Genomic DNA, 27,378 nt, shown 5'->3' on the forward strand with positions numbered 1-27,378 from the left:
CTAAACGCTCAAGCTCTCAAACACTAAACACTCAAACTCTCAAACACTAAACACTCATACACTAAACACTCAAACACTAAACACTCAAACTCTCAAACACTAAACACTCATACACTAAACACTCAAACACTAAACTCTCAAACACTAAACACTCATACACTTAACGGTCAAGCTCTCAAACACTAAACACTCAAACTCTCAAACACTAAACACTCATACACTAAACACTCATACACTAAACACTCAAACACTCAAACACTCAAACACTAAACACTCAAACTCTCAAACACTAAACACTCATACACTAAACACTCATACACTAAACACTCAAACTCTCAAACACTAAACACTTAAACACTAAACGCTCAAACACTCAAACACTACACTCAAATACTCAACCCTCAAATACTTAAACGCTCGACAGTCAAATACTCAACACTAAACGCTCAAACACTCAAACACTAAATACTCAACACTAAACGCTCAAACACTCAAACTCTCAAACACTAAACACTCATACACTAAACGCTCAAGCTCTCAAACACTAAACACTCAAACTTTCAAACACTAAACACTCAAACACTAAACACTAAAACACTAAACACTCAAACTCTCAAACACTAAACACTCATACACTAAACACTCAAACACTCAAACACTAAACACTCAAACTCTCAAACACTAAACACTCATACACTAAACACTCAAACACTCAAGCTCTCAAACACTAAACACTCATACACTAAACACTCAAACTCTCAAACACTAAACACTTAAACACTAAACGCTCAAACACTACACTCAAATACTCAACCCTCAAATACTTAAACGCTCGACAGTCCACACTCAAACACTAAACACTCAAACACAACACTCAAAGACTCAAACACTCTACACTCAAACACTAAACACTACACTCAAATCCTCAACCCTCAAATACTCAAACGCTTGACAGTCAAATACTCAACACTAAACGCTCAAACACTCAAACACTAAACACTCAAACACTAAACACTCAAACACTAAATGCCCAACACTAAAATACTCAACACTCAACTAGTCAACACTCTAACACTTCTGAATTGAATAGAAACAAATTCCTGAGGTGTTTATATGGTGAATTATTAACCACTAATTATTCACGTTTAATGACGTCATGCCTATTCTCAGGAGTCTAACACCTTCCCCTCAGGCTGCAGGTTTACTTTAGACTCAGACTAAAGCTAATGCTAACATTTGTCACCGCTGCCCTTGTTCACATTCCAGTCAGTGAGATTAATGTGTGTAGCATTAGAGTCTGAGATGCTAAACCTTCTCTGACGAGACGCTACACTCGTTTCTCTAACCAGCTAATCATCGTTCATTTAACAAATTCACCTCATTCAATACTTTCACGCTGTGTAACGTGGAGTCTTTAGGATCACAGCAGACATTGTTGTAACGTTGTGTAGTAAAGTTTACCTTCACGTCACTACACAAACTAGCTCCATGCTGCTGTGTTCGGTGAAGTAGCTCGTAGCTAGTTAGAGAGTTCCACGTTAACGTACGTCTTTCTGCTAGTCCTAGGATTAGTCCAGACACAGCTTAGGATCGTTTCTCCACCTCAATGGTTTTAACTTCACATCCTCGTCTCATTTCTAACTCGACTCTAGCAGGAAAAGTAAACACCACAAAACCCCTCCCCCATCAAGGACGAGCGAGGCTAACGGGAAGGTCGTACCAGTCGTAATCCATGACGGCGATGATGAGCGAGACGCTCTCGATGTTCTCGTTAGGGATGTCGAACACCAGAGCCTCGTTATAGGTGGGGTTCAGAGTGTTCTTCTTAATGGACGTCTTCCTCTTCTTCAACCTGCGTCCATCACACACCAGGGATGCCTTCACGTACGGGTCTGAGAGAGAGAGAGAGAGAGAGAGAGAGATCAGAAAACAGCAAGAGGAAGACAGGATGTGAAAGACACCTGGACAGAAAGAGAGATTAAGGAAAATGACTACAAAAATGACAGACAGACAGATAAAGCAAGAGAAGGTAAGAAAGAAGGATCGGGAAAGGGAAATAAATGGATAGAGAGAATTCGGATGACAATCCTGGAGAGCAAGAGAAAAAAGGACACAAAAAGAAAGAAAGAAAGAAAGAAAGAAAGAAAGAAAGAAAGAAAGACAGAAAGAAAGAGGAAAGATAAAGAAAGTGTGGGAGGGAGGGAGGAGGAGGAAAAGAGAATGGACTGAGAAAGAAAAAGAATGATAATCATGAGTGATTATAACAATCCCGAGGTGCAAGAGCAATAAAAACTGTTTCAGTGTTAGCATTAGCATGATTAGCTTAGATGTAAAAACTTTGTCTCTTTCAGATAGAGATAGAGAGAGGGGGGGAGGGAGGGGGGAGCGAGAGAGAGAGAGAGAGAGAGAGAGAGAGAGACACTGCTTAATTACATCCTCAGAGACAATCCATTATTTCATTAGTTCTTCTGTGATAATCACATTAACCGACACTGATTGTGTCTGTCTCTGAGCTCTCTCTCTCTCTCTCTCTCTCTCTCTCTCTCTCTCTCTCTCACACACACACACACACACACACACACACACACACACACACACACACACACACACACAGCTTTTTTTCTTTAATATACTTTTTTCTGTCGACCTTCAGCTCTATAGAGTGTAAGGTGTTAATGAGGTGCGTCCGGGCCACCCATTAATGTGTGTGTATGTGTTTGTGTGTGTGTATGTGTGTGTATGTGTATGTGTGTGTGTGTGTGTGTGTGTGTGTGTATACCTGAGAAGCCGGTCAGGTCCATAGCTTTGAGGTTGGTGGCCTTGATGATGGTGGCGGTTAGTCGACCGGCTGTCGGCAAGTAACACAGTGAGAAGTTCAGCTCCCCGAGGTCAGCTTTCTCCTACACACACACACACACACACACACACACACACACACACACACACACACACACACACACACACACACACACACACACACACACATATATAAGTCCAAAAACCACTTATAGATCTATTAACATACTAAATCTGAGAGAGATATGTGTAGAGAAATATCTCTCTCTCTCTCTCTCTCTCTCTCTCTCTCTCTCTCTCTCTCTCTCTCTCTCTCTCTCTCTCTCTCTGAATGTACATCTTTGTATCTGTCTCACTGTTCCTGAATCTCTCACTCTTTCAGTCACTTTTTGTGTAATCTTTTGCAGCCCCATAATATTAGACAGTGTAACACACTACAGGAAGAGTGTAACAGATGCTGTGCTTCAATTAAATGTCTGCTTGGGATGTGGGATAAGGAAAACTCTGTTGCTAGGCACCCGGGATATCTGAACACTAAATTTAAGCTTTGCACTGATGTTGCTAACAGTTTAGCTAGTTAGACTCTAGCCAATAAATTCATGGGTTTTTTTATAGGACAGCGTGAGGATCCATCAGGAACCTTAACATCTACCTGAAAATTAGCAAGGAAGAGCTCTAGCCTGCTAGCCCACAAATTCCAGCACCAGACACATCGCCATCATCTCACGGCTCCACAATGTTGAACTTTTCAGGAAGTAAAGTCTAGATCCATTTAAATGACCTCAAACATTCCATGGCTTTTGATGGATTTGAAACTTTAAGGAAGATTTCGATAGTTCAGGAACCTTTTGAGGAACCTCGTTGAGTTCCAGGTCCTTCTCAGATCTTTCTGAGTATATTTATAGTTCTAAAAACTTTTGTGCCAACATTTTAATGAGTCTCAGAGTCTGGAATGTGAATGTGACGAGTTTTATACGTTCCGGTAAAAATCTGTGTATTTTGAATTTTTTTTTTTAAATAATACAAATAAATAAACAAATAAATAAATAAAAAACAAACTCGACCTAAAGGATGTGCTTTTATTTTGATATGAAACTTTAATGTCAACACGTCGGCTCTGGTTCCACGAGGGATCTGGATGAAAAGAGGAAGCAAAGCAGGCTGAGTAAACAAAATCCTCAGTGTTTAATCATCATGGAGTGTGAAGTGTGTGTGTGTGTGTGTGTGTGTGTGTGTGTGTGTGTGTGTGTGTGTGTGTGTGACAGACTCTAACCTTCCTTAATTGACTCTATTTTCCCCTCACACACTTTTTCTCCTCTTGTTTTTGTTTGTGATCTGATATTTTCTACAGATTCAGGATGCATTGACATCGTCACATAAACCCTTCCCCACATCCGCAGCCTTTCTCTTCGCTCTATAACACTTCGTGTTCTCGATGTCTGGATTGTTCAGAGAGCAGCTGTTCAGACGCCTTCACACGGAGTGACTCTGTACAAAATATCCACGTGCGTTCCATTTAAAATGAGGTTTCTTTAAACAGAATTCCTTTATAAATCATCTCACTCTTGTGCAATTCTGCTTTAGATTAGATAGATAGATAGATAGATAGATAGATAGATAGATAGATAGATAGATAGATAGATAGATAGATAGATGGATAGAACAGGGGCATAGAAGCCTTTATTATTGCCACATATACATTTGTAGAGCCCTGCTAAAATAAGGGCCTAATAATTATTTAGTTTGTGTTTTATTTTGCAGTAAATCGTTAATTATTACTTTCAAACAGAAAAGAAATAAGTAAGGGAAATACTGTTATAAAAAAAAAAGGGTTTTGTATTGACCAATGAGGTGGGTTTCTCGCTGACCTCTGGAGGTCAGGGGGAGGAGCGGGAAAAAGGAAAAAAAAGGAGGAAGTGAGTGAGTTGGTCGGAGGACACGAGGTGGCCGACAAACGTGTGCACATCGGCGGTTCGGGAAAAAAATACTGTGGCATTTGACAAAAACCTAACAACTGAGTTTGCAGACGACATAAAAGGACATCTAGCAGATAATAGACTGCTGAACAAAAATAAACCGGAAATGAACTCTGTGAGGAGCGCATGGTGAGAGTGGCTCCGCGTGCGTGCGTGCGTGTGTTCCCGCGACAGACAAAAAGGATTTCAAGTGCTTTTCATCTGACTGCTTAACGGTTTGCAACGCGAATGGTCGTGTACAGTGTTTGAGCACCGGAGAAACTAAGGATACGAAATTCGACAGGAGATACCGCAGGCCACGTGGAGACTTCTACTGCATCTTGGCTTCGTTTTCATCGTTGGATGGTGGGCGCTTCTCTTTTGAGCTTCCATGTTCCATTGGATTACGTGAGTACTACAGTATAAAGTGTTCACCTGAGCTCCAACTAAGTGCACCAACGAGACATTTAAATCCCAGCTGGGTAACATTACATTTGTGGGGTTTTGGGTTGTTTTATTTACACTTGTTTCAGAGAATAAATGTTTGTTTATTGTTTCTACGTTACAATCCCCTGTGATTTGCTTCTTTAAGCAAAGAGGTTGGTGAAAGGCCTGTTATGTAACTTTTTTGAGAGTGATGCTATTGTAATTTACTATTAAGTGATTTATTATTATTATTTACTGTTACTATTTACTATTAGGTGGTTAATATTTTCTGAGTGATAGAAGAGAAATAAAAAAATTAAAGAAACACTGAAGTCTGAAGCCCGATGTTAAACACAGCAGTTTGAGTTACTTTGGTAGTACACATCACACCTTCGGTAAATTTAGATGTGCCTCTCACGTATAAAATCATTTCCCTAGACAGATCAGAGCCAGTTAATCGGTGAGAGGGCTACACATTCATTCATTCATTCATTCATTTCCTACCGCTTATCCGAACTTCTCGGGTCACGGGGAGCCTGTGCCTACCTCAGGCGTCATTGGGCATCGAGGCAGGATACACCCTGGACGGAGTGCCAACCCATCACAGGGCACACACACTCTCATTCACACACACACACACACACACACACTACGGACAATTTTCCAGAGATGCCAATCAACCTACCATGCATGTCTTTGGACCGGGGGAGGAAACCGGAGTACCCGGAGGAAACCCCCGAGGCACGGGGAGAACATGCAAACTCCACACACACAAGGCGGAGGCGGGAATCGAACCCCCAACCTTGGAGTTGTGAGGCGAACATGCTAACCACTAAGCCACCGTGCCCCCCCTATATACATTACAGCACAGTGGAATTCTTTTATTCACATACCCCAACTGAGGAGGTTGGGGTCAGAGTGTAGGGGCAGCTATGATACAGCACCCCTCGAGCAGAGAGGGTTGAGGGCCTTGCTCAAGGGCCCAGCAGTGCTGGGCGTTGAACCCTGATCCCCTTAAGATCATTCACATGCTGCACTGGGTGCCAGAACTTTCTGAGAGTGAAAGTCGGTCTTTCTGAACCTTTTTAGGAACCGAACATTAAATCTTTGGGATAAAAAGAATCCATTCCTGAACCTTCTGAAGTTCCAAAAGAGTCCCTTATAAGAGTCTTCAGGTGAATTAAACAGGTTTGAGAACTTTAGAATCTCTGGAAGAGTTCGAGGAGCTTTCGAGGAGCTTTCGAGGAGCTTTTGAGGAGCTTTTGAGGAACTAATCCATTCAGGTTCTTTTGAAGTTCTAAAGTTTTGATAAATTAAACAGTTCCAGGATCATCAGCTTTATGAAACATCCCATAATGACCTCAGGAGTTACGTATTTATTTTAAAGGGAGTTCAGTATAAAAAGTATTTTGAGGCTTTAAATTGTTACATCATTTTCTTTTGGTTTGGTTCCAGGAACTTTTGAGAATTTTCGTATTTAAAATATTTTAAAACCCTTTAGAAACATTTATTAAACGTAAGAGTTTGAACTGTTTGAGGAACTCATCCGTTACAGTTTACTGAAGAGCTCCGGAAATGAAACGCTCCCGGGATCTTCTAAAGAACATCAGAGTTTCAGAACCAGAAAGTGTTTTGAGGAATAAAATGGCTCCACAAGTTTTAGAGGCGGTAAAGAGTAGAGAATATTTGAAAAACTAAAGCCCTTCCACAGAAAAACTACAAAGCTCCAAAATCCTTTGTGAAGAGAAACGTTTGAGAATAATGAAGTGTTCCAAAACCTTCTGAGGAACTAACGTGTAGAAAACCTTCTGATGACTTCAATGAAGGAACTAAAGAGCTCCAAACCTCCTAAAACCCAAACAGCTCCAGATCCAAAGCCTGGGAATCTTGCTGTGTCAGACAGACAGCTGTCAATCAAAATCATTATAATATTAGGCCACACCCCTGTACTCAGTTCCCATAATAAACCTGCTTAAATATAATTCTGTTTTTTTCTTCTTCACACTTTGCTGGGTGTTTAACGTAACACTCGCACACACTCTTCAGTTGTTCTACATCATGCTTTATAATATATATCCTGGGGACACTAATTGTGTAAACATATTCTGGGGCAGAATTTGCTGCAGCTGAGGTCCTTTAATCTGTTTCTGCGTTAGCGGTAGCAGCTCCTGAGCCTATTAGCGGAGACCTCGCGCTCCTGGTGTTTTAGCATTTTCCCCGCTGTAAAACCGCTGACTCGGCTCGGCTAATTATCAAACCCTCCCCGAGCTGAGTCAGGTGTGTTAGAGAGCGTGAGGAGTGTAAGGAGTGAGTGTGAGGAGACCGGACCGGATGCCTGAGTTGTAGAATATAATTTCCTTATTCTCTCTGATCTGACTGATTTCTACACTGTTAGATTTTGCTGACCCAAAACACAGAGCCTGCAGATGACAAATTACAGACAAACAAACTGTTAATCAGTAATTAGCTGAGCGCAGACCGAAGCAGATGCAACACACTCCATGTCTTGGTAAACCGTGTGTGTGTTTAGCATGTGGTCTCACCGCCGTCCCTTCAACGATGTCCCTCCAGATGGGCTTCTCCCCACTGCCCTCGCTGAAGTCCAGCAGGTTCTCCACCACCACCTGGCCGATCAGGTCATGTCTGGAGAAACGGTCAAAGTCGTAGATGGAGAAGTGAAGCTTGCGAGAGTGAAGTTCGGCTAACGGTACGCCAAACTGGAACGTCTCGTTAAACACCGGGTTCAGGGTTTTCCTGTGCACCTGCCGAGCACAGAGAAATGGACGCGTGAACAGATGGAGGAAGAAAGTGAAAGAGAGATAGAAAGGAATATAGTAAAGAGAAGAGAAAGACGCATTGGGGCACGAGCAGCGATTGTCGGGGTCCAAGCACCGCGGTGGATTAGAATTTGCATATGAGGAAAATTTTAATATTTAGAGCGGCAGGATTCAAACATTGAACTGTTGCACCACCAGAACATCCATTAAATATTCTAGAAAGTACATTATTTAGGGTCTAGATGTTTTAACCATAAATTTACTAAAGCTCAAGTCACACCATAGACATAATAAGGCGAAATCTAGTTTCAGGATTTAGGTGTTATATAAAACCTGCTCTTTAGAATAACCGTTTGTCCGAAAAGTCTGGTTATAAGTGGGTTATAAGATCTTATTAACATGCCTTTGAATCTTTTCAGATCTTCTGCACGACAGTGATTGATAAAGGAAAGAAAAGAAGACATGAAGGAAAACAAAACAGAAGAGTGAGTAAGGTGACAGGGGACATATGGTCTAGTCATTTCTGAGGAAACAAAAAGCTTCAGAAGGTTTTCAGAGACTAAACCGTTCAAGGTTCTTCTCAGGAACGGCTGAAATATATATAAAAGCTGAACACTGAGCAGATTTCATCATCACAGACAAGGAAGGAAATGAAAGCAGGTCAAATAAACGCCTCGGTATCAGAGCTCTATGCTAATACAGTACTGTGGAGGAGTGAAAGAAGAGGATGGAGGGAAAAGAAGGCACCTTGGTCTGAAACTTCTTCTTCCTGTCAGGCAGCAGGTAGATCTTCACGTATGGGTCTGAGAAGCCGTTAGCGTCTTTAGCAGGCAGGTCCAGAGCTTTGAGAATCTTCACCACCAGCTGCTCCGTACTGAGAGAGAGAGAGAGAGAGAGAGAGAGAGAGAGAGAGAGAGAGAGAGAGAGAGAGAGAGAGAGAGAGAGAGAGAGAGAGAGAGAGAGGTCACTGCTGGGAACATCTACACTGATTCCTCTCCTCCTAGCTGTGTGTTGGTGGAATGAAAGCAGAGATTCTGGAGAAAGCCATGAGGAACACTGGAAGAACTTGGCAAAGAACATGCAGAGTTAGGCTCAGTGTTAAGTTAAGCTCAGGATGGATCAGAGAACCCTGGAGCTGGATTACTACCTATATTACAGATCATAATAATGATTTAAACTGACAGCACAAAGGGTGAAGTGAAAGATGACATTAATTTTAATTTTAATTTAATTATAATGTCACATCTTTTATTTATATTCAGTTATATAGTCTATAATATCACTCAGCTCACGCTGCTGAACTGCTATTCCATATTTTCCATATTATCCACTCAGTGTTCTCCGATTTCTGAAGTGTGTGTGTGTGTGTGTGTGTGTGTGTGTGTGTGTGTGTGTGTGTGTGTGTGATACACTCAGTGGGTGGTGGTTTGTGGGTTGTTCTATAATGGTATACAGTGATCCTGATACGAGATCAATGATCTAATCTAATGTGGTGCGACTCAACACTGTTTAAAGATAAACAGTTTAAAGTTTAAAAATATGTTTCTTCTGATAGATGGAATGCCACGCCTCCTTTGCTGGGACCTAGGGGTGGAGAGGCCACACCCACTTAAGTAGGACTTCCCGAGAGACCACAACATCTTTTGTAAGACTGACAGACAGACAGACCACTCCCCCTTCACTAAGACTCACAGGCACAGAGGCCACTCCCCCTTCACTAAGACTGACAGGCACAGAGGCCACCCCCCCTTCACTAAGACTGACAGGCACAGAGGCCACTCCCCCTTCACTAAGACTTACAGGCACAGAGGCCACTCCCTCTTCACTAAGACTGACAGGCACAGAGGCCACTCCCTCTTCACTAAGACTGACAGGCACAGAGGCCACTCCCTCTTCACTAAGACTTACAGGCACAGAGGCCACTCCCTCTTCACTAATACTTACAGGCACAGAGGCCACTCCCCCTTCACTAAGACTGACATGCACAGAGGCCACTCCCCCTTCACTAAGACTTACAGGCACAGAGGCCACTCCCTCTTCACTAAGACTGACAGGCACAGAGGCCACTCCCCCTTCACTAAGACTTACAGGCACAGAGGCCACTCCCCCTGCACTAAGACTGACAGGCACAGAGACCACTCCCTCTTCACTAAGACTGACAGGCACAGAGGCCACTCCCCCTTCACTAAGACTTACAGGCACAGAGGCCACTCCCCCTGCACTAAGACTGACAGGCACAGAGACCACTCCCTCTTCACTAAGACTGACAGGCACAGAGGCCACTCCCTCTGCACTAAGACTGACAGGCACAGAGGCCACTCCCCCTTCACTAAGACTGACAGGCACAGAGGCCACTCCCTCTTCAATAAGACTGACAGGCACAGAGGCCACCCCCCCTTCACTAAGACTTACAGGCACAGAGACCACTCCCTCTGCACTAAGACTGACAGGCACAGAGGCCACTCCCCCTTCACTAAGACTTACAGGCACAGAGGCCACTCCCCCTGCACTAAGACTGACAGGCACAGAGGCCACTCCCTCTTCACTAAGACTTACAGGCACAGAGGCCACTCCCTCTTCACTAATACTTACAGGCACAGAGGCCACTCCCCCTTCACTAAGACTGACATGCACAGAGGCCACTCCCTTTTCACTAAGACTTACAGGCACAGACCACTCCCCCTTCACTAAGACTGACAGGCACAGAGGCCACTCCCCCTGCACTAAGACTGACAGGCACAGAGACCACTCCCTCTTCACTAAGACTGACAGGCACAGAGACCACTCCCTCTTCACTAAGACTGACAGGCACAGAGGCCACTCCCCCTTCACTAAGACTTACAGGCACAGAGGCCACTCCCCCTGCACTAAGACTGACAGGCACAGAGGCCACTCCCTTTTCACTAAGACTTACAGGCACAGAGGCCACTCCCCCTGCACTAAGACTGACAGGCACAGAGACCACTCCCTCTTCACTAAGACTGACAGGCACAGAGACCACTCCCTCTTCACTAAGACTGACAGGCACAGAGGCCACTCCCTCTTCTCTAAGACTGCACAAGGCCACTCCTCTTTAACTGAGAGGGTACCAGAGGCCACGCCTTCTCCACCCGAGCTTACAGACACTGAGGCCACGCCTCCTTCTCTGACACTAACAGATTTAGGGCTATGAGGCTTTTTATTACATACTTTACACAACACTGGTTTTTCAGCCTCGACTTTTAGTAAAAAAAAAAAAGAAATCTGGGTCAGTACAAAAGGGTAAAGAGTTTGATCGATAAAGACTCGGAACCCTGAGCTACAAGCAGCAGTAAATATGAAAGTTTAAATATTTAATGCGTATGTGTTTGTACGTGCTGCAAGAGAAGCGCCTGGAGCACGAGGACCTGATCAATAATGTAGACCTTATTACATGCACCACTATCACTCATGCCTTGTCTATAGCGTAGCGAGTCGCGCGGACGCTCAAAACATGCCCTTGTAATTACAGGACGTGCTTCTCTCCAGGATCTAATCAGACCTTATTACGACACGTCTCTCACTGTTAATGACCGTGTCCCTTCTTAATTACGAAGACGGCAGGAGTCTGAAATGAGGTGTTGACTCTCACTAGCGTCTCCTTTACTTCTAGCGTCCCTTTTACACTCTAGCGCTCAATCACTCACTGAAATGAAGGTATCCAATCAGAGACAGCCACAGAGACTCCGATCTAAAAACAGTTCCCACTCTCAAAGCCGTAGCGTCCAATCAGAGAACGGTTTTTGTCTTCCAACCAATCATACTTCACTTCCTCCATAAACACCACAGTAACCAAAGCTGTGAATCATTGTGCAAGGTTCTTCTGGAGGAACCGTCACAGGGCTCTAAGCAAACAACGGTGGAGTCTAAAAGGTCCTCACTCAGTCCTGAGAATATGTAAGGAAACTTTTATTAAACACATAAAAGCCAGATGTCGATTATTACAGTACAACAGCACATTGTGAAGTGTTTCGTTTCTTGTGCTGCACTTCGGAGCGTGTTGTATGTTCTCTAGATGAATAAACGAGTGCGGTGAAGAGACAGCGATCATTCTGACAGCGCTGCACACTGAGAACAATGCAGCTCCAGATAAAAACCCCTCATCATAAACACAGGCTGCTTCTGACTTCAGCTGTGATTAAACAACGAGGCTGTCGTCTTAACGGGCACACGTCCTATTAACGCCTCACGTCTCACTCGTTTTCCTTAACCAGTGAGTGACAGCGCTTCTCCTCCTCCTCATTCATAGTGACACAAAGCCACTCTTTCAAACGTGTTGCTCCCAGGGGCCCTTTGGAGCCACAAATCAACAGATAAATAACAATAGCTCTTCAGGAGCTCGTACAGTAGGTGGCGGCTAAGAATGGCTGCAATTCCCCTGGTACACGTGTGTGTGTGTGTGTGTGTGTGTGTGTGTGTGTGTGAGAGAGAGAGAGATAACAGCCGGATGGTGTGTCCCACAGGGTCAGACCTGCTATTCCCCCGAACCGCGTCTCGCCGTGACACATCAGCGTATCTTCAACACGACAAGATGACAACTCGACACAGCTGGAGACGTGATAATGTCAGTTAAAGAGCACCTGAAGAGCATCGCTGTGAAGAACATCACACACCGTAAACATCGAGGCTTTTTACTTCAATTCAATTCTATTTTATTTCCGTAGCACTGGACGTCGTTTCAAAGCAGCTTCACAGAAATATAAAAATCTAGAATAAAAATGACAAAGTTTCAAATTAAATTCATAAACAACAAAACAAGTGGGTCACGGTGGCTTAGCGGTTAGCACGTTCGCCTCACACCTCCAGGGTCGGGGGTTCGATTCGCGCCTCCGCCTTGTGTGTGTGGAGTTTGCATGTTCTCCCCGTGCCTCGGGGGTTTCCTCCGGGTACTCCGGTTTCCTCCCCCGGTCCAAAGACGGTAGGTTGATTGGCATCTCTGGAAAATTGTCCGTAGTGTGTGTGTGTGTGTGTGTGTGTGTGTGTGTGTGCCCTGTGATGGGTTGGCACTCCGTCCAGGGTGTATCCTGCCTCGATGCTCGATGACGCCTGAGATAGGCACAGGCTCCCCGTGACCCGAGAAGTTCGGATAAGCGGTAGAAGATGAATGAATGAATGAATGAAGTCATTTTCCGCAAACAAACGCACAAACACCCTTGAAGGCGTCTCCAGTGTCGGTGCTTTGGAACAGCCAGAGTTCCTTCTTTGCGGTTTCTTCTTTAATCGATGAAACGCGTCCCAGCACTTGTTCATTGATGATTTCTGTAGACCAGCAGCTCAGCTGTGTTTTATTCCTTACTCAATACATGTCCAGTTTGAAACCTGCCTCAATTTATCCACTTCTCCTTTTTTCTTTCCTTCTTTCTTAGCCGCCAGACTTTCTTCTTCTCCCTCTATAACTCTGGCTGTAACGCAGCTCGCTGTTATTATGTGTTGACGGCGTGGGCCTGTTTAAAGTGCTCGGCCATATATAATTCATGGCTCTGCTTCTCTCTCTCATTTTTCAGACATCAGCACTTTCATGCACTCACTGAAGAGCTGCTGCTGAAATAAAAAGACTCCAGCACCACTATAATTCAAAGCCTTGTACGTCGTCCTCGCCTCCTTTTCCCTGGTTTAAATAGCCCCCGTGCTAAAAGCTATCCGAGTCGCGTGGCTCTAACAAACATTATGTAAGAAATGATTACAGTTCAATCGTTTGGAGAGGGAGAGGACGAAGGTGAAATCATAACGCTGATAAAAATAACCTCAGCAAGATAAAAATAAAGCTGCGAGCACAGGAGGAGAATCAGAACCATTCACACATCACCGGGTTTCACTCCGTGTAGCAGCATGTGTTAGCGTCACACAGCTGATTATTTCCCCTGGTGCTTTATTCCTCTTACACCACAGCAACCAGATGACTGTTACATCATAGCTTTTATCTGTTTACAGTTACATTAATGTTGTTCAGTGGGAAAAGTTTACAGTAGCTGTACATAAATAGATGGATAGATAGATAGATAGATAGATAGATAGATAGATAGATAGATAGATAGATAGATAGATAGATAACAGATGATGACATCATTAACTTTAGAAACTAACGAACTGTTCGGTATAAACTGTGTGTGTACATGTATGTGTGTGTGAGTGTGTATGTGTGTGTTGTCTATTTTTAGCTGAAGAAACGAGCAGATGGAGGGATCATCCGGTTTTTGGATGGAGAAAGAAGGAGTGTGTGAGGTGACGTGAGCTCACTTGAAAGAGTAGCGGAGCAGGAAGCTGATTTTTCCACACGTGTCGCCCTGCTTGCTGTCTCCCTGCTCGCCTTGCCGCGGGCGGTACAGCTCCGGCTTGATCTGCCCGATGCACGTCACCTGCTCGCTCTTCTCCTCTCCATGAAAATCAGGACTGGAGAGCTGATGAGTCATGGGCTTGGGTCTGAAGAGAGAGAGAGAGAGAGAGAGAGAGAGAGAGAGAGAGAGAGAGAGAGAGAGGGAGAGAGAGAGGGAGAGGGTAATATATAAAGACTCCATAATATAACTAGAATCCAGAGAAATGGAGACAGACAGACAGACAGACAGACAGACAGACAGACAGACAGATGGAGACACACATGCAGACAGATGGAGAGACAGACAGACAGAAACAGATGGAGAGACAGACAGACCCACAGACAGATGGAGAGACAGACAGACACACAAACAGATGGAGAGACAGATAGACACACAAACAGATGGAGAGACAGATAGACACACAAACAGATGGAGAGACAGACAGACCCACAGACAGATGGAGAGACAGATAGACACACAAACAGATGGAGAGACAGACAGACAAACACAGACAGACAGATGGAGACACACATGCAGACAGATGGAGAGACAGACAGACAGAAACAGATGGAGAAACAGACAGAAAGGCAGACAGATAGATGGAGACACACACACAGACAGATGGAGAGACAGATAGACACACACACATACAGACAGATGGAGAGACATACACACAGAGACAGATGGAGAGACAGACAGATAGATAGATGGAGACACACACATAGACAGATGGAGAGACAGACAGATAGATAGATGGAGACACACACATAGACAGATGGAGAGACATACACACAGACAGATGGAGAGACATACACACAGACAGATGGAGAGACACACACATAGACAGATGGAGAGACATACACACAGACAGATGGAGAGACATACACACAGACAGATGGAGAGACATACACACAGACAGATGGAGAGACACACACATAGACAGATGGAGAGACATACACACAGACAGATGGAGAGACACACACACAGACAGATGGAGAGACATACACACAGACAGATGGAGAGACATACACACAGACAGATGGAGAGACACACACATAGACAGATGGAGAGACATACACACAGACAGATGGAGAGACATACACACAGACAGATGGAGAGACATACACACAGACAGATAGATAGACAGACAGATAGATAGACAGACAGACAGAAACTTTATTAGTGCTGTAACAGAACCCAGTCTTTATATCAGTGTAAACACAAAGGTGAAAGGTCACTGACCTGGGCGTGGCCTGCTGCGGGTGAGTGTTGACCAGATCTTTAGCAGCAGATCCTCCTTCAGGTGGAGGCAGTTCAGGAGACGTCTGACTCAGTTTTATGTTCCCTGAAGTAAAAGAAAGCCTTCATGTCACCTGTCTACTGTATCACTTCAGTGTCCCTGATACTTTGGTGTAGACTCACCTGCATTGTTGGGGTAGGAGTCCATGTCCAGGTAGGAGTGCTCCTGCATTTCCTGAGGCCCGCCCACGACCCCGCCTACCATCATGGCCCCTCCTCCGTCCACCCCCATCACGTCAGAGAAGTGTGGGTGGTGCTGTCCGGCCTGGGCCAGAGACGGGTAGAGAGATGAAGAGGAGTGTGTGTCTTTCCTGTGCAGTAAAGGAGGGAGGAGAGAGGAACCTCCTGCTACCCCATGAAGCCCCGCCCCTCCGGGGAGGAGCCCGGCTGTCAGGCTGAGGCCGCCGCCCTCCTTGTCTCTCCATGGCAACCAGCAGAGCTTCCAGGAGACGAAGAGCGAGACAGAAAGCAGCACGATGCCGCAGAATGTCACGATGACGGACAGGAGGCTGACAGAGATCTCTGACAGAGAGACAGAGAGACAGACGAGAAAACCATTTTGACTCGAATTCAATTAAGTGCAGATCGAAAAAATTGAGAAAAAAAGGACAAAACACTGAGTGAGTGAGAGAGAGAGAGAGAGAGAGAGAGAGAGAGAGAGAGAAATATAGAGGCAGATCAAATTAGATAAAGAGTTTAGAGAAATCGAGTGAGAAATCCGAGCGAGGATTAAAGAACGTGTGAAACCGAGACAGACAGATAATATAAAGATGAAGAGATCTTAAGACAAAGAGAAAAAGATCAAGAATTCTCCGTGCTGATTGGTCAGAAGGTAGCAGCTCTGACTGTAGCTCAGTTTAATAATAATAATAATAATAATAATAATAATAATAATAATAATAATAATAATTATTATTATTATTATTATTATTATTATTATTATTATTATTATTATAACAATTGTTTCCATAGTAACAGCTCCTTCTCAGGGACTCAGAGCAGACACTTTGCTGATAATAGACTGTGTCCTTCAGGGGAAGGAGACGTTTCTTGGTCGTGTATTGAAGGAGTCTCCAGTGTCAGCGCTATGTAACAGTCAGAGGATCAGCTCTAACTTTCAGTTCAGCAGAAATGATCGATTATAACATGCTTATAATCTTTATATAGCAAAGTGAATGAAAAGTGAAAAAGAAAGAAACACAAGAAAGAAAATCTGAAAGAAGAAAATACAGCAGACGACTAAAGACATGAAAGAGAGAAATATATGGAGTCAGAGGATTCCCTAGGCAGTTCTTTGGGTAGTAAAAGTTTCTTATGAGAGAGAGAGAGAGAGAGAGAGAGAGAGAGAGAGAGAGAGAGAAGAGAGAGAGAGAGAGAGAGAGACTGATGCTCTACGAGACACAGAAAAAGGAAAAACAACACAGCAGTACAAAGAAAGAAAGAACGAAAGAAAGAAAGAAAGAAAGAAAGAAAGAAAGAAAGAAAGAAAGAAAGAAAGAAAGAAAGAAAGAAAGAAAGAGAGAAAGGATAAAGGACAGGCTGAGCAATGGAGAGAAACAGATAGAGAGAAACAGGATTACAGAGAGAGAGAGAGAGAGAGAGAGAGAGAGAGAGAGAGAGAGAATAAGTAGTGAGGAGATTAACACAGAGTAGAAAGTTCAAATTTAATGGAAGAGAATCGAAACCTGACAACAAAAGAGAAATACAGAAGTGTTGAAGGATGAAAGAAAAAAAGAGAAGTGAAAATGGAAACAGAGTAGAGACGGTGAAGGTAAAGACACACCGTGACGAGTCGAGCTCGAGATATGAGATAAAACTGTAACTGAGTCTCATCACCGCTGAAACACAGGAGCGTTTCAATAAAAAGCAGAGCGTACCTTTCTGACCTAGCGATGAGTCGTTTGTAAACGACTCAGCTCTTTGAATCGACTCTTATATAAACACTGAGAGATGATTCTCACTTTTTTTATAGAATTATAAGTGATGTGGTTGATCAGAATGGATTATAGAAATCTGCCGTTCAGCCGCTGAACCGTTGCTTATTGTGAGGCATGATTTTGACTCTGTCGTGTGAATGAATCAGTGTGAATGAATCAGTGGGACAGGGACGAGTCATGTGAATGAATCAGTGGGACAGGGACGAGTCGTGTGAATGAATCAGTGACGAGTCGTGTGAATGAATCAGTGGGACAGGGACGAGTCATGTGAATGAATCAGTGACGAGTCGTGTGAATGAATCAGTGGGACAGGGACGAGTCGTGTGAATGAATCAGTGACGAGTCGTGTGAATGAATCAGTGGGACAGGGACGAGTCATGTGAATGAATCAGGGACGAGTCGCTGTAGTGATGCTTGTTAAAGGAAAAGTAAAATGCAATGCAATAAATATCAAGATATTGATTTTATAAAAAAAAAATTCAGGAGCAGTTAAAAAAAATACAAGGAATCATTTAGGATCCAAACGAGTAAACGAGTCAACTCTTACGAGTGAGTGAGAGAGAGAGAGAGAGAGAGAGAGAGAGAGAGAGAGAGAGAGAGAGATAGAGAGAGAGAGATTGTTTATTTTTTAGGTTTAGTTGAAAGTAAAAGAGAGACACAAAGCACTGTGTGTGGAAATAAGAATCCGGTCCCCGATCATCCTGAATCCCGACTGGATTGGGGGAGAAACAGAGAGGCAGTGAGTGGGTTTATTCCTCCAGGGAGTAAAAAGCTGCCATGATGACGACTTGTTCCACACAGACGTCTTTCGCCCCTGATTAAGCTTCTAATATGAGCTTTTAATCACCAGGATTTTCATGACATTCTGCCGAGTGTGTGTGTGTGTGTGTGTGTGTGTGTGTGTGTGTGTGTGTGTGTGTGTGTGTGTGTGTGTGTGTGAATCATCGCTGGAGAACCGTGTGGTGACCTGCTGAGAACCCGAACATGCTGTCTAACGTTCTGTGAGGAAGTAAAACCCACCCATATATTAGAACTGTGACCAACCCACAGAGACCACGCCTTGTTTTACTGTGACTGGACCATCCAACAAGCCACACCCCTCCTCTATGACACTACCCAACAGGCCACACCCCTCCTCTCTCTGACACCATCTCTCAGGCCACACCCCTCCTCTCTCTGACACCATCCCTCAGGCCACACCCCTCCTCTCTCTGACACAATCCAACAGGCCACACCCCTTCTCTCTATCACAATCCAACAGGCCACACCCCTTCTCTCTGACACAATCCAACAGGCCACACCCCTCCTCTCTCTGACACCATCTCTCAGGCCACACCCCTCCTCTCTCTGACACCATCCCTCAGGCCACACCCCTCCTCTCTCTGACACAATCCAACAAGCCACACCCCTCCTCTTTAACACAATCCAACAGGCCACACCCCTCCTCTCTCTGACACCATCTCTCAGGCCACACCCTTCCTCTCTCTGACACAATCCAACAGGCCACACCCCTTCTCTCTGACACCATCCCTCAGGCCACACCCCTCCTCTCTCTGACACAATCCAACAGGCCACACCCCTTCTCTCTATCACAATCCAACAGGCCACACCCCTTCTCTCTGACACAATCCAACAGGACACACCCCTCCTCTCTCTGACACCATCTCTCAGGCCACACCCCTCCTCTCTCTGACACCATCCCTCAGGCCACACCCCTCCTCTCTCTGACACAATCCAACAAGCCACACCCCTCCTCTCTAACACAATCCAACAGGCCACACCCCTCCTCTATCTGACACCATCCCTCAGGCCACACCCCTCCTATCTCTGACACAATCCAACAGGCCACACCCCTTCTCTCTGACACAATCCAACAGGCCACACCCCTCCTGTCTCTGACTCAATCCAACAAGCCACACCCCTCCTCTCTCTGACACCATCCCTCAGGCCACACCCCTCCTATCTGTAACACAGTCCAACAGGCCACACCCCTCCTGTCTCTGACACAATCCAACAGGCCACACCCCTCCTGTCTCTGACACAATCCAACAAGCCACACCCCTCCTCTCTCTGACACAATCCAACAGGCCACACCCCTCCTGTCTCTGACACAATCCCTCAGGCCACACCCCTCCTCTCTCTGACACCATCCAACAGGCCACACCCCTCTTGTCTCATCCAAGCCACACCCACTTCTTTTCCTGCACCAAACATTTACATAAGACGGGAAAATAACTGCCTCCGCCCCTTGTTCTCATGCTGTTCTTTCCACCTCTATACCTCTTTCCCCTCACCCATCTTTTACTCCTTTCCTGCCATCTCTGCTTTTGCTCTTCAATTACCACACACACACACACACACACACACACACACACACACACACACACACACACACACAATCTATTTCCCTCTTATTGTGTTAGCAGAAAGGAGTTCGCTTTTCTATTTCCTTCATCCCACTACTCCATATCTGTCTTTCTCTCCCTATTTTCTTTTTTCCCCCACCCTCTGTTCCCTTCTTCTTCATTCTCTCTTGAGTGAATCAGCACCGGAGTGTGTGTATGCCATTAATAAAAGAAAGAAAGAAAGAAAGAAAGAAAGAAAGAAAGAAAGAAAGAAAGATGGGATTGGAAATGGAGGGGGAAGGTAGTGTTCTGTAGAGATATGGAGAGATGGAATGAGGGATGACAATCTGAAAAGAAGGCAGAAGTATGATAAAGAAATGCAGAAAGGATGGTCGGGAAAAGAAAAAAAAAAAAAAAGGAAGATAGATACGTAACAGAATGGTGTGGATGTTGAATTAGACAAGGTGGTCAGGATAAGGTATTTACTGCACACTGTCAGGGAGATGGAGAGAGAGAGAGAGAGAGAGAGAGAGAGAGAGAGAGAGAGAGAGTGAACAAAGAAGGATAATAAAAGCAGTGAGCACTTTCGCCTGCAAGACAGAAAGCAAAAGGCACGGACAAGCCAAGTGGACAGTGATGGAGAGGGAAGTAAACGCAGTGGGCGAGAGAGAGAGAGAGAGAGAGAGAGAGAGAGAGAAGAGTAGAAGTCAGAATAAATCCCTGCTTCCTCTGTGAAAGGGTTAACACATCGATCCTTCAGAGAGAAGAGAGGAAATAAAACGTACACCAGAGGCAGCGAGCAGCCGGTGGTTTATTCCGTCTGATCGAACGCAGCGTAACCAAAATAGTTGAAGCTGTCAAACGTTAACGCATTAAGCTTTTACATTTACAGCTCCGACCTTCCAGCTCTCTCGAGACGTACAGACTACGGCGATGTCTCCGAATCCTTCATGTGGATGCGATCGCTCAGGAAAAATCAGCTAGCTAGCTACTGTACATCACACGCGACTGCCGACTCTCTCAAAAATGTCTCAGCAAGTTTTTTCAGCCACACTGTTAAAAACAACCATCTGAAAACTGAGAGCTACGTGAGCGTTGTGAGTGCTACATGTGAGTTATGTGAGAGTTACATGAGAGCTATGTGAGAGTTATGTGAGAGTTACGTGAGAGCTATGTGAGAGCTACGTGAGCGTTGTGAGTGCTACATGTGAGTTATGTGAGAGTTACATGAGAGCTACGTGAGAGCTATGTGAGAGTTATGTGAGAGTTGTGAGTGCTACATGTGAGTTATGTGAGAGTTACATGAGAGCTACGTGAGAGTTATGTGAGAGTTATGTGAGAGTTGTGAGTGCTACATGTGAGTTATGTGAGAGTTACATGAGAGCTACGTGAGAGTTATGTGAGAGTTGTGAGTGCTACATGTGAGTTATGTGAGAGCTACATGAGAGCTACGTGAGAGCTATGTGAGAGTTATGTGAGAGTTACGTGAGAGCTATGTGAGAGTTATGTGAGAGTTACGTGAGAGCTATATGAGAGCTATGTGAGAGTTACGTGAGAGCTATGTGAGAGTTATGTGAGAGTTATGTGAGTGCTACGTGAGAGCTATGTGAGAGTTATGTGAGAGTTATGTGAGAGCTATGTGAGAGCTATGTGAGAGTTATGTGAGTTATGTGAGAGTTACATGAGAGCTACGTGAGAGCTATGTGAAAGTTATGTGAGAGTTACGTGAGAGTTATGTGAGAGCTATGTGAGAGTTATGTGAGAGTTACGTGAGAGTTATGTGAGAGTTATGTGAGAGTTATGTGAGTGCTACATGTGAGTTATGTGAGAGTTATGTGAGAGTTATGTGAGAGCTATGTGAGAGTTATGTGAGAGTTACGTGAGAGTTATGTGAGAGTTATGTGAGAGTTATGTGAGAGTTACGTGAGAGTTATGTGAGAGTTATGTGAGAGCTATGTGAGAGTTATGTGAGAGTTATGTGAGTGCTACATGTGAGTTATGTGAGAGTTATGTGAGAGTTATGTGAGAGTTATGTGAGAGCTATGTGAGAGTTATGTGAGTTATGTGAGAGTTACATGAGAGCTACGTGAGAGCTATGTGAAAGTTATGTGAGAGTTACGTGAGAGTTATGTGAGAGCTATGTGAGAGTTATGTGAGAGTTACGTGAGAGTTATGTGAGAGTTATGTGAGAGTTATGTGAGTGCTACATGTGAGTTATGTGAGAGTTATGTGAGAGTTATGTGAGAGTTATGTGAGAGCTATGTGAGAGTTATGTGAGAGTTACGTGAGAGTTATGTGAGAGTTATGTGAGAGTTATGTGAGAGTTACGTGAGAGTTATGTGAGAGTTATGTGAGAGCTATGTGAGAGTTATGTGAGAGTTATGTGAGTGCTACATGTGAGTTATGTGAGAGTTATGTGAGAGTTATGTGAGAGTTATGTGAGAGCTATGTGAGAGTTATGTGAGAGTTACGTGAGAGTTATGTGAGAGTTATGTGAGAGCTATGTGAGAGTTATGTGAGAGTTACGTGAGAGCTATGTGAGAGTTATGTGAGAGTTACGTGAGAGCTATGTGAGAGCTATGTGAGAGTTATGTGAGTTATGTGAGAGTTACGTGAGAGTTACGTGAGAGCTATGTGAGAGTTACGTGAGAGTTAAGTGAGAGCTATGTGAGAGTTATGTGAGAGTTACGTGAGAGTTATGTGAGAGTTATGTGAGAGTTATTTGTGAGCTACCTGTAAGTTATGTGAAAGCTATGTTGGAGTTTTGTTAGAGCTGCATGAGAGTTATGTGAGAGTTACGTGAGCGATATGTGAGAGTTATGTGAGTGCTACATGTGAGTTATGTGAGAGTTATGTGAGAGTTATGTGAGAGTTACGTGAGAGTTATGTGAGAGTTACGTGAGAGTTACGTGAGAGTTATGTGAGAGTTACGTGAGAGTTATGTGAGAGTTATGTGAGAGTTACGTGAGAGTTATGTGAGTTACGTGAGAGCTACCTGCAGGTTATGTGAAAGCTATGTGAGAGTTTTGTTAGAGCTGCATGAGAGTTATGTGAGAGTTACGTGAGCGTTATGTGAGAGTTATGTGAGTGCTACATGTGAGTTATGTGAGAGTTATGTGAGAGTTATGTGAGAGTTACGTGAGAGTTATGTGAGAGTTATGTGAGAGTTACGTGAGAGTTATGTGAGAGTTATGTGAGAGTTACGTGAGAGTTATGTGTGAGCTACCTGCAAGTTATGTGAAACTATGTTAGAGTTTTGGTAGAGCTGCATGTGAGTTATGTGAGAGCTGCATAAGAATTATGCAAGAGCTACGTGAGAGTTATGTGAGTTACGTGAGAGCTACCTGCAGGTTATGTGAAAGCTATGTGAGAGTTTTGTAAGAGAGTTATGTGAGAGTTTTGTAAGAGAGTTATGTGAGAGTTTTGTAAGAGAGTTATGTGAGAGTTTTGTAAGAGAGTTATGTGAGAGTTTTGTAAGAGAGTTATGTGAGAGTTTTGTAAGAGAGTTATGTGAGAGCTGCATGAGAGTTATGTGAGAGTTTTGTAAGAGAGTTATGTGAGAGTTTTGTAAGAGAGTTATGTGAGAGTTTTGTAAGAGAGTTATGTGAGAGCTGCATGAGAGTTATGTGAGAGTTTTGTAAGAGAGTTATGTGAGAGCTGCATGAGAGCTATGTGAGAGTTTTGTAAGAGAGTTATGTGAGAGTTTTGTAAGAGAGTTATGTGAGAGCTGCATGAGAGTTATGTGAGAGTTTTGTAAGAGAGTTATGTGAGAGTTTTGTAAGAGAGTTATGTGAGAGTTTTGTAAGAGAGTTATGTGAGAGCTGCATGAGAGTTATGTGAGAGTTTTGTAAGAGAGTTATGTGAGAGCTGCATGAGAGCTATGTGAGAGTTTTGTAAGAGTTATGTGAGAGTTTTGTAAGAGAGTTATGTGAGAGTTTTGTAAGAGTTATGTGAGAGTTTTGTAAGAGAGTTATGTGAGAGTTTTGTAAGAGAGTTATGTGAGAGTTTTGTAAGAGAGTTATGTGAGAGTTTTGTAAGAGAGTTATGTGAGAGCTGCATGAGAGTTATGTGAGAGTTTTGTAAGAGAGTTATGTGAGAGTTTTGTTAGAGAGTTATGTGAGAGTTTTGTAAGAGAGTTATGTGAGAGTTTTGTAAGAGAGTTATGTGAGAGTTTTGTAAGAGAGTTATGTGAGAGCTGCATGAGAGTTATGTGAGAGTTTTGTAAGAGAGTTATGTGAGAGTTTTGTAAGAGAGTTATGTGAGAGCTGCATGAGAGTTATGTGAGAGTTTTGTAAGAGAGTTATGTGAGAGCTGCATGAGAGCTATGTGAGAGTTTTGTAAGAGAGTTATGTGAGAGTTTTGTAAGAGAGTTATGTGAGAGTTTTGTAAGAGTTATGTGAGAGTTTTGTAAGAGAGTTATGTGAGAGTTTTGTAAGAGTTATGTGAGAGTTTTGTAAGAGAGTTATGTGAGAGTTTTGTAAGAGAGTTATGTGAGAGTTTTGTAAGAGAGTTATGTGAGAGATTTGTAAGAGAGTTATGTGAGAGTTTTGTAAGAGTTATGTGAGAGTTTTGTAAGAGAGTTATGTGAGAGTTTTGTAAGAGAGTTATGTGAGAGATTTGTAAGAGAGTTATGTGAGAGTTTTGTAAGAGAGTTATGTGAGAGCTGCATGAGAGTTATGTGAGAGTTTTGTAAGAGAGTTATGTGAGAGCTGCATGAGAGCTATGTGAGAGTTTTGTAAGAGTTATGTGAGAGTTTTGTAAGAGAGTTATGTGAGAGTTTTGTAAGAGTTATGTGAGAGTTTTGTAAGAGAGTTATGTGAGAGTTTTGTAAGAGAGCTATGTGAGAGTTTTGTAAGAGAGCTATGTGAGAGCTGCATGAGAGTTATGTGAGAGTTTTGTAAGAGTTATGTGAGAGTTTTGTAAGAGAGTTATGTGAGAGTTTTGTAAGAGTTATGTGAGAGTTTTGTAAGAGAGTTATGTGAGAGTTTTGTAAGAGTTATGTGAGAGTTTTGTAAGAGAGTTATGTGAGAGTTTTGTTAGAGAGCTATGTGAGAGTTTTGTAAGAGAGTTATGTGAGAGTTTTGTAAGAGTTATGTGAGAGTTTTGTAAGAGAGTTATGTGAGAGTTTTGTAAGAGTTATGTGAGAGTTTTGTAAGAGAGTTATGTGAGAGCTGCATGAGAGCTATGTGAGAGTTTTGTAAGTTATGTGAGAGTTTTGTAAGTTAAGTGAGAGTTTTGTAAGAGAGTTATGTGAGAGTTTTGTAAGAGAGTTATGTGAGAGTTTTGTAAGTTATGTGAGAGTTACGCAAGTGGGATTATGGGATTAATTATAGAATTATGTGAGATCTATGTGAGAGACATCTGAGTTACAGATTACAGTTACAGTCTCTCTCGCGCTCGCTGACTTAAATACTACTAAACTTCTAGTCAGTAAAAATCTGAACATTTTGGAGGTTTAAGCCTTATTTTTAAACAATGTTAGTAAATGACAGAAAAATTATTATTTTTCTGTTAAAGTTCAGCCACCAGGTGGAGAACACCAACTGTGATGGAGGCTTTAACTCTTGCTGCATCGTGTTTGATAGACAATGCGTTTTTTTTTTTTTTTATAATTAAGCTTAAAATTGAAATGTTCTGTGAAAGTCCTTCTCTTAAGAGTCTTCAGAGTGAAATAAATATTTAAAAACTAAAAACATCAAGAGGTCAGAATTCTGGTTTGATTATGTATGCAAATTTATGCAGATTTAATCGACGGAGCCTCATTTTATCAGTTAAATACATGAATGTACTTAAAATAAATAAAATAAATAAAAGCGCTCAGTACAAAACATCAGCCATGAATCGGTGAAGGTTAAACGTGATACGTCTCATCACAGCATCTGATCCGATCTCTGATCTGAGTTTGTTGCAGCGAAAAAACAACAAACATAAAACTTGAACCTTGTTTCAACCCTTTTAAGGATAATGTGAAATAAACAAACAAACAAACAAACAAACAAACAAACAAGTAAGTAAGTAAGTAAGTAAGTAAGTAAGTAAGTAAGTAAGTAAACAAACAAACAAACAAACAAGCAAGCAAGTAAACAAACAAGTAAGTAAGTAAGTAAGTAAACAAACAAACAAACAAACAAACAAGTAAGTAAGTAAGTAAACAAACAAACACACAAACAAGCAAGCAAGTAAACAAACAAGTAAGTAAGTAAGTAAACAAACAAACAAACAAACAAGTAAGTAAGTAAGTAAACAAACAAACAAACAAACAAGTAAGTAAACAAACAAACAAACAAGTAAGTAAGTAAGTAAGTAAGTAAGTAAGTAAGTAAGTAAATAAATAAATAAATGAAGTTTGAGATATCAGTAAAGCTAAAAACCTCACAATGCTCCTCGATAGCTGAGACATTCGTATTTAAATGAATATATCCTTTCCTGTGATAAAGTTTTTGCCCCCCAGCGTCTCTACAATCTAAATCCAAACCCGTGCAGGTCTTCAGATGAAGATCTCAGGTTTCACATGTCTGTATCTCTTTCCCCAGACGCCGGAGACTCCACTCTCCAGCAGCGGGCAGGACCAGGCCTCTCTCTCTCTCTCTCTCTCTCTCTCTCTCTCTCTCTCTCTCTCTCTCTCTCTCTCTCGCCCGAGCGAGCTGATCTCTCTTTCCTGATCTGATTACCTGAACTTCCTGCACTGAGGTCCATTTAACTCCAGCTAGATGTGTATCATGTTCATATCATTATCTCCTGAAGGCCACGTTATAGAGGTAGATTTCTCCGGACTGCTCGATTCTACGTTCTGCGACGAGACGAAGGATTTTTCTGAGAAGCCGAGAAGAAAAAAAAAACATACGCGAAATATTTTCGTTGTATGTTTTCGTTTCTATGGTAACCCGTAAGGTAGCCCGTTGAGTCGTAGGACAGACATCGCGGCAAAGTTTTCTCCCTTTGTCTTCTATCGTTATGGAAGGAGTCTCCAGTGTCAGGCAGTTCATAACAGTCTGGAACTAAAGCTGGAACTTTTCTTTAACCTTTTTCATCATCTTTAGGACAGAGTTTGTGCTTCTGCTTCGCTCCTTTAAAGTGAGACAGAACAGGAAGTCGTTTCACCGACGTTCCAGAACAAGAAAATATCTATAAACAAAAAAAACCATGAAACGTTGTTGGTGAATATATTACATTTAAACAACATAATAGGGCGCACGGTGGCTGAGTGGTTAGCACGTTCGCCTCACACCTCCAGGGTTGGGGGTTCGATTCCCGCCTCCACCTTGTGTGTGTGGAGTTTGCATGTTCTCCCCGTGCCTCGGGGGTTTCCTCCGGGTACTCCGGTTTCCTCCCCCGGTCCAAAGACATGCATGGTAGGTTGATTGGCATCTCTGGGAAATTGTCCGTAGTGTGTGAGTGTGTGAGTGTGAATGAGAGTGTGTGTGTGCCCTGTGATGGGTTGGCACTCCGTCCAGGGTGTATCCTGCCTCGATGCCCAATGACGCCTGAGGTAGGCACAGGCTCCCCGTGAC

General features: G+C 43.2%; 1 protein-coding gene across 3 annotated transcripts in view; it reads right to left on the reverse strand.

Annotated features, from left to right (window-relative positions):
* The window catches only part of syt3 (synaptotagmin III), a 52,122-nt gene that overhangs the window by 8,837 nt on the left and 15,907 nt on the right, over positions 1–27,378 (reverse strand). For 2 of the 3 annotated variants that reach the window (XM_027145495.2, XM_047800980.1), the window contains exons 3-9: positions 15,709–16,107; positions 15,529–15,631; positions 14,210–14,392; positions 8,702–8,828; positions 7,721–7,939; positions 2,780–2,900; positions 1,721–1,892 (exon numbers count right to left, since the gene is read on the reverse strand). In XM_027145495.2, coding sequence (XP_027001296.1) covers positions 1,721–1,892; positions 2,780–2,900; positions 7,721–7,939; positions 8,702–8,828; positions 14,210–14,392; positions 15,529–15,631; positions 15,709–16,107 — 1,324 coding nt within the window. The other variant, XM_027145496.2, reaches the window with a different exon arrangement.

This window comes from Tachysurus fulvidraco, chromosome 15 (assembly GCF_022655615.1).
Source record: "Tachysurus fulvidraco isolate hzauxx_2018 chromosome 15, HZAU_PFXX_2.0, whole genome shotgun sequence".
In the NCBI taxonomy this organism is placed as follows: Eukaryota; Metazoa; Chordata; class Actinopteri; order Siluriformes; family Bagridae; genus Tachysurus; species Tachysurus fulvidraco.